General features: G+C 46.3%; 2 protein-coding genes across 2 annotated transcripts; both read left to right on the forward strand.

The window, feature by feature from the left end:
- Positions 1-43: 43 nt before the first annotated feature.
- Positions 44-3613, forward strand: LOC4343036 (BTB/POZ domain-containing protein At5g41330). Its single transcript, XM_026027150.2, has 2 exons — positions 44-1558; positions 3138-3613. Exon 1 carries the CDS (start codon positions 75-77, stop codon positions 1518-1520), a length of 1446 nt encoding a protein of 481 aa, XP_025882935.1. The 5' UTR covers positions 44-74; the 3' UTR covers positions 1521-1558; positions 3138-3613.
- On the forward strand, positions 44-7718 carry LOC4343037 (thaumatin-like protein 1b). The gene is made up of 3 exons (XM_026027151.2): positions 44-1558; positions 4388-4558; positions 6771-7718. Exons 2-3 carry the CDS (start codon positions 4489-4491, stop codon positions 7529-7531), a joined length of 831 nt encoding a protein of 276 aa, XP_025882936.1. The 5' UTR covers positions 44-1558; positions 4388-4488; the 3' UTR covers positions 7532-7718.
- Positions 7719-8049: the final 331 nt, after the last annotated feature.

Genomic DNA, 8049 nt, shown 5'->3' on the forward strand with positions numbered 1-8049 from the left:
TCTCGTTCTCACCAACAAGTCTCTCTAGGCTCTCAGCCAAGTCAACCAAACCCCGCAGCTCCCAAAGTTTTCCAATGGCCTCCTCCGTCGTCACCCTCAACGTCGGCGGCGAGGTCTTCCAGACAACCGTCGCCACGCTCTCCCGCGCCGGCGCCTCCTCCCCTCTCGCCTCGCTCGCCCCGACCCCGGCCTCCGCGCCGCACTTCCTCGACCGCGACCCGCGCCTCTTCGCGACCCTCCTCTCCTTCCTCCGCCGCGGCCGCCTCGCGCCGACGTCGCCGGACTCGGATCCCCCCTCCCCGGCGCTCCTGGCCGAGGCACGCCACTTCGGGGTCGAGGGCGCGCTCCTCGCCTCGCTGTCCCCCGCCTCCGCCTTCTCCCCGCTGGCCCTGCGGCCCTCCGCGCTGCTCCCGCTCGCCGGCCGCGTGCCCCCGTCCGCGGTGGCCGTGCCGCCCTCCCCGCATCCGGCCTCTGTCTTCGCCGCGCATGGCGGGGTCGTCACTCGGTTCGACGCCGCGCTCGCCTCGCGCGGCAGCGTGCTCACGCCGCTCCCCGCCGTGGATTCCCTCGTCGCGGTGTCCCCTACACTCGCCCTCGCCGGCGCACGCGATTTCGCAGGGGTGCACCTCTGCCTGTACCCGGATGATGCCCCCGCCACGGCTCGCGAGGTGCTTTCCTGGCCAGGATCCCCCTCCGCCACCGTGCTGTCGATGGCAGCCACTTCTGCCACCGAAGTGTCATCCCCTTGGCTGTTCACCAGCTTCGAGTCGGCACGGCGGAACTCGAGCGCTGTAGTGACGTTTGACATGAATTCCCTCTCACCTGTGGCAGAAATTGGCCGGAAGGAGGTGTATGGTGCGGACGTGGAGGCAGCCATCCCGGCTTCCAGGCTCAGCTGGCTTGGCAGGCACAATCTCCTGCTCGCCGCTGGGTCGCACTCTGGTCCTGCCGGAGTGGTGGGGGACATTTGCCTCTGGGATGTTCGGGCGAGCGCGACTGTGCCAGTGTGGGAGTTAAGGGAGAAGGAGGACTGCTTCGCAGACATTGCCGCATCAGAGGCACTGTCATCGTTGTTCAAGGTGGGGGCAGCATCCGGTGAAGTGTTCATGGCTGACTTGAGAATGCTCGGTGGTGGTGGCATTAGCATTGAACCGTGGGTGTGCATTGGAGATGGGCAGAGAGCAGCAGCTGCGGCATCTGCAGGCAGAAAGGAGGGGAATGGTTGCAGGATTGAGTGCTATCTCAATTGGGTATTTGTGGCGCGCGGTGGAGAGGTTGAGGTGTGGACACAGGTGGAATTGGCTCAAGAAGCTGGTGGGAAGAAGTTGATGAGGAGGAATTGGGTGGGGAATGGACCATCCTTTGTGATTGCAGGCGGAAGTGGCCACGAGAGTGTGAAGGAGAAGACCAAGATTGTGAGCTGGGCCTTTGGAGGCAGCAGGATGGCATTGGCGAGGGATGATAAGCGGTCCATTGAGGTGTGGGATAGTGCACCGGCGGCTATATCTTTCAACCCCTAACCCTGAATAGAGGAAGAAGACTACAAATGTGCAATAGTGTACGTCAATTTCCATTTGCTGGTCTTGTTCATCTATAAATGTTGCCCTGTGTCATTATGTGTTGTTTCTACTAGATACTTTGATCCTTAAATGCAATTCAAGAATATCATTCCATTTTAGTTGAACAGAGTCTATGGTTTGTGAATTGTGCCTTTGCTCCATGCATACCACCAGCAGCTGCAAGCCACCTGCTTCTGCTTTACTGCATCTTTAACTGATTCTGATTCTCAGAGCTGTGGAGAATTTAGTAGTTTTGGGGGGTTTGGGAACAGTTTTTCTAGGCAGAAGCTGCCTGTAATCTGTCCAAAATGACTTTTATGGACTAAATTGACCATAAACAATGAATTATTGACACTGTTTTAAGTAGCTCTCTTCCTTCGTGTAACTGAGGTATTGAACCAGTTTTAAGTAGCTTCTAAAAACCAGCACTAGATTCATCTAGCATCATATATGGTCATTTGATTTAGGATCTCTAGAAGCTCATCACATTTGTAGCATGACTTGAGAATCTGTTACAACACGCATTGCAGTTTTCTGTTTTCAGAAGAGGACTTGATACATGCTTAATCCTCTGCACAGTGGTGTCCTTTTAGATTGTTAAATGAGCGCATGCTATGTAGTGCGAATGTACCTACATGGCATCATAAGAACAATTTAATCATAAAACATTCCATTTCTAGTTTTTTTTTATTGGTATTTGGTTCGTGAATTAACAGATCCCAAGATTTGATATTTGCAACCAGCTCCAACAAAAGCTATCGAAATTGACCTCTTAAGTAAAAATAAAGATCTGGAGTTCCATATATAGAATATTATGTTTGTTGACTGCTTGTAATTTATATCAAAACCTACTTTACCATCAAATCATTTGATTGTTTAAATATTTAGTATTTTGCTTTCTCTTGTACATATTCAGTATGATGTTTTTCTGCCCTTTTCTTCACTAACCATTACCTTAAGGCCCTATTCGGAGCAAAGAATTATGGAAAAATTATTCCAACGGAAAATTCATGTAGAGAACCTTTGGATTGTTTCAGGTATGTTATAATATACAAAATTTTCATTTGAATCTTTTAGGGACTCTTGGAATATGAGCTTTAAAAGATGTAGGACTAAAATACCAGTATGCCATGCCATTTCAAAGTATATGAATATTAGTGGATTGTTCATGGGAAATAAAACATCAGAATACTGGTCGAGAACGTTTATTAACAGTATGGAGAGAGAAAGAAGGTCTGTGTATTGGGCTTCCTAAAAAAAATGGCATATATAAAGAGAACTCTAATTAGAGTAACACTAAGTTAATGGCATAGCAGGAATTAATTTTGATTTAATTAGATAAACACAGTCACATATCTAGCTTGTGCTTGCCACCTCGATTCTCGGTTGACTGGCCACTCATGCTGAAGTAGCCTGGGTAGCTCCGCAACCACTTGTTCGCTGCACACCCAATGTCTCTACATCAGGAGAAGATTTTCTTGTGTTAGTTCGTGCGAGCTTGTTAGGTTTTTGAATTATGCATTTGTCAGTAAGTTCAATTCATGGCATCTTCTGAAGTTTATGAATTCTTCATTTTAGCTCAATTTCACCTTGGATGGAGCAAGTTGGGATCTTCAGGTGGTATCATAGGTTACTGCCCCTCTACGCACCGCCACCGCGAAACCATGACAAAGTTCCCGTCACCCATTAGTCCTAGTGGGATCTCGTGTCATTCTAGAACTGAAGTTCGCAAGGGCGATACTTTGGTCAGATATCTAAACGACTGAACCAGAAACCTCCAGTGCAGATCTGAATTTTGAAGCCGAAACTTCTTACCTGAACAACAGCACATTGTAGGCCCATTAGATGTTGCTTTGCAAAGTTCTACAAGTTGCAAAATGATTATTTTGAGTAATAGCATATGCACTACTGAAATAATGATAGTAGAGCAATATATGAATTGGCATTAACACTCCAGATATTATGCAGTAAATCAGGCAACAGGATCAGCCGATTTTAATGTTAAGAAATATTATATACCTTATGAATTCAGATGCGATTTTGAGATTCTTTGAGAGATTGCTCCATCACTCTTATATGGTTAATATTCTTAACCTTCTTGGGATCGCTCCTATACCCGAAGAACATGGTACATTGTTATATGTGTTCCTTAATCCCTTTTTATGCCTTTACCCTTGAGAATCGCATTTTAATTTTATCCAATGCGAGTAGATAATTTGTGGCACAGCCCAAGTTATTAGAAGAATCGGAGGTATTTACCCGAGACTTTTGGACATCTGCCATTTGACATTGCAAAGCACCAAGGTGACTTGATCATTCCTGCTAAACATTGACTGAATCAGCATTAGACAGGAAGCGATAAACAAGAAATTTCATAAGCTGTTATATCATCCTTGTTGAATTGTTGAGGTTTACCTTGATAGCCTGACCCCTGCAATAGATTTAATGTCAAATGTATAATAATATAAGCAAAAGAATTCTACTTAAGCTCACCAATTCTTTGCTCTACTGAATCCATCAAGAACAAATTGGAATCAGGGACCAAAGAAAGGATTTACCAAATCAAGCTGGTGAAAGAAAGGAGCAATTAATTAGGATGGACAACCGATTTCTACTTTATATTTACCCTATTTACAGCATCCAATATGGTAAAGAAAAAAATTTGAATCAGCTTTAACTTTTTTCGATCCCCATTATTTTTACCGGAACAACATTATGCTGATGATCTATCCAATCTTTCGATTTTCGTTACACGATTACATAAGGATTGTGTGCATGCTTACACGTATACGCTAACAGAATGGGATCCTATTTATGTGTATATATAGCAAGCTGGAAGACCGCCCGGGAGCGTATATAAGCTGTGGCAACTATCACAGGAAACAGAACAACTCCATTCAGGTTGCAGGAGAAGCCAGGACGAGAATCCATGGCCATGGGCGACTTCCTACCGGCCTCCACCGCCGCTGCCTTCTTCGTCCTCTTGCTCGGTGTCAATGGTAATCCTATCTACCAGAAAATCTATCTGCAAATAGTCCTTTTCAGTCTGATGGATCTACTGGTCACTTGTGTTTCTATAGTAGTAATATATATAGTTGAATGGTTTGCCGAATCGCCGTGAAATATGTGTCCAAATGGGCCATGTATGTAGAAATCCTGATACCGGCATGGGCGTGAGATGCGGTCCTGGACAACTTGCTTCCGTGCTTGCGCATGGCTGCCCTGTTCATTCGCATCTCAGGAACTTCATACTTGGAAACGGTCCGTTTTTTGTGTTTGCCTCTTCTTGATGCCAGAAAGATTCTGAGTAGGTTTTGAAAACAAAGTGTTTCTCAAAACTTAAGGCTGGTTCTCAAAACGACATCCTGTCTTTTAGTTACTCGTAATGATTAGAGCAAGTTTAATAGTAGAGCTAACTATTGACTATTAGGCTGTGTTCTTTCCTCAAGGTTCCCAACCTCACATCTCTCGTTTTTCGCACACATACTTCACAAACTGTTAAATGGTGCGTTTTTTGCAATAAAAATTCCATACAAAAATTGTTGTAAAAAAATCATATAAATCATTTTTTAATTTTTTAAGCTAATACTTAATTAATCATTCGTTAATTTGTCGCTATCTTTTTGCTCAAAGAAATACAGTCTTAGCCTATGTTAGAGTTAACTTGTATAATAGGCTAACTATGAGGTTGGCTCTATTTTTCCTCTCATATCTCTTTCTTTCAATATGAGTTTAATATAAATATCTTGAAGAATGTGTAGAACTAACTCTTGTATGAGAGTAAACACTCCTCGCTTTTCTTTCTCTTTCTTTCACATAAGCTTATAATTAGCTTATAGCCCACTATTATCCTTGCTTTCACAGGTCGATGAACCTACAATGATTCCCTTTATTGTTGACTCGCTGAGTGTTATTCGCATAATTTTTATTTTTCAGTTATCGAGTGTATAAGCGCATGAATTTTTTAGTTCTTTAATATTGCATCCAATCTACTCATAATTGACATGATTATAAGACGTATGGACGCTCTACTCCTGTTTTTTTTTTTTGGACTTCCATGGTTCATGCTTTTCATGCACGTCCAAAATCCAAACGTGCACACACAGTGATCGCACTCGTTCCAAAACATACACGCACAGTGATCACTGTCCCTGCCTCTCTTGATTTGTTTGTTTTCGTGCTCTTTGCTACGAGTATGAGATAATCTTTGTTGTACATAAGCGGGCAGCCATATGTGTTTCTTCTTCTTGAGATGATTTGCTTCTTCCCTCTGTTTTGCTTCCGATGACTGTCAACCCTTTTAGTGCCTATCAAAACCAATAGTCACATTGTAAAATCGTAACTCATGCGTGACCATATACAAGCATCTATAAAAGGGTATTATTTTATTCAAGAAAATGAAATATGTAAGTTTGATAAAAGAGCAAAATGAAATATAAGTATGCTTGCATAATCAGCATTCACACCATACGCATGCCCGGGAGCATATCACGTGCAGTTGTGCACTAACAAATGTCATAAAAAGATCTTAAAAAAACTATATATGTGTACTTCTAATATTACCCCACCTATATATGAAATTCCAACTTCAAATTCGTAACGCATAGGGAACAGAAAAGAGAGAAATCTAACAAATATATTTACTCTTGAAATTATCAGATTTTTTATTGCTGAAATAAAATAAATTTGAAATTGGGATTTTATATATAGGTTAAGTAAGATTAGAAGTATATGTACATATTTTTAAGTTTTTTTGGCATTTGTTTTTTTTAGGGGACTGCTAATAACTCTATTCAAGCCACGTTAAGATTCTTACAATCATCCTCAAGAAAAGATAAAATGAAAACCGGAGCGCAGGTTAACAACTGCACCTTCCTTTTTGGCATTTGTTAGTTGGTGTGATTTGTGCAACGAGTGTATCCAAAACTTTTTTGCGCATAGTATATGTTCCTCGCGTGCCGACACTGGCTGTAGCTAGGTAGCATGTACCACAAGCATGTGCTGTTCCCCTTCCAGCCAGGATAGGTAATTAAGGTAAGAAATTCAGCTGGAGCCCAGGATCATGCAAATAACCAGTAGTGGTTCATGACAACCAAACTCACCATTTTTTTAAAAAAAAATCACTTGTTAAGTCCTAAAAATTGATGTATCAAGATTTCCAACAGTGGATTGATTGGAATTTCGACACATTATTGCGAATGACTTCATCAGGTGCAGCGGCCGTCAACTTCACGTTCCATTTCCATAACAACTGCCCGGAGACCGTCTGGCCAGCGGCGCTGTCCTCGGCGGGCCGCCCGCCGTTCCCGACGACCGGCTTCGCGCTGCCGCCGGGCGCCTCCCTCTCCGTCGCCGGCGTCACAGCCACGTGGTCGGGCCGGGTGTGGGGACGCCACCGGTGCGCCACGGGCGGCGGCCGCTTCTCCTGCGAGTCCGGCGACTGCGGGACGGGGCAGGTCGCGTGCAACGGCGCCGGCGGGGCGCCGCCGGCCACCCTCGCCGAGTTCACCCTCGGCGGCGGCGGAGGCGGCGCCGGCGCCCTCAGCGACTTCTACGACGTCAGCAACGTCGACGGCTTCAACCTGCCGGTCGAGGTGCGCCCGGAGCTGTTGGAGCGGCGGCAGGAGGGCGCCGCCGCCGCGCTGTGCCGGACGACGGCGTGCCCTGCGGACATCAACCGCGTGTGCCCGAGCGAGCTGGCGGTGCGAGCGGCAGATCGCGGCGGTGCGGCGGCGGCGGCGGTGGTGGCGTGCAAGAGCGCGTGCCTGGCGTTCGGGACGGACGAGCAGTGCTGCCGCGGGCGGTTCGCGTCGCCGGACAAGTGCGCTCCGAGCGAGTACTCGAGGCTGTTCAAGGCGCAGTGCCCGCAGGCGTACAGCTACGCGTTCGACGACCGGAGCAGCACCTTCACCTGCGCCAACGCCACCGGCTACCGCATCACCTTTTGCCCCGCCGCCGCCGCCAAAAACTAACTAATTTAGCAGCCTGCACTGCAGGCCGGCGATCGATCACTCAACCGATTGATTAGTACTGGAAGGAACTTGAATTCTTAGAAAGACGGTGTAGTCATGACGTATACATGTATGTTTCGGAGCATCTCTCAAGTTTCGATCATTATTTGGAACCTTCCATGGGAATAAAATGAATACAATTTTAGCATCTGATTATGTAGAATGCAAATGCGTGGCATAATCAATTGCCTAGGTGGTCTCTGACGTCCTCTAACGCGGTAACACCTGAAGAGAAGGGATGCAGGTCCTCTGCAGTACTGCTCACTGACATGTGGGCCCGAGCCCCTCGGGCCCACATGTCAGCTGCACATGCAGTACTGCAGAGGATCTCAATTGGAAGAGAAGTGGTAGAAGCGAGGATCAAGGATCTTCATTCTTGCTAACCCGAGTTCGAACCAGCAAGGAAACCAAACTCACTAGAGGAGGAAGAATAGGGGGACCGGGCCTAATCGGCGCCTGGGCACACGCCCTTGCCCCTT

The sequence above is a fragment of the Oryza sativa genome, chromosome 7, assembly GCF_034140825.1.
Source record: "Oryza sativa Japonica Group chromosome 7, ASM3414082v1".
In the NCBI taxonomy this organism is placed as follows: Eukaryota; Viridiplantae; Streptophyta; class Magnoliopsida; order Poales; family Poaceae; genus Oryza; species Oryza sativa.

Bases quoted from the DNA above. Each gene is read 5' to 3' on its own strand.
- LOC4343036 (XM_026027150.2), top strand. From the start codon at position 75: ATGGCCTCCTCCGTCGTCACCCTCAACGTCGGCGGCGAGGTCTTCCAG.
- LOC4343037 (XM_026027151.2), top strand. From the start codon at position 4,489: ATGGCCATGGGCGACTTCCTACCGGCCTCCACCGCCGCTGCCTTCTTC. The intron at 4,559-6,770 runs GTAATCCTATCT...TGACTTCATCAG, and splicing joins CCTCTTGCTCGGTGTCAATG to GTGCAGCGGCCGTCAACTTC.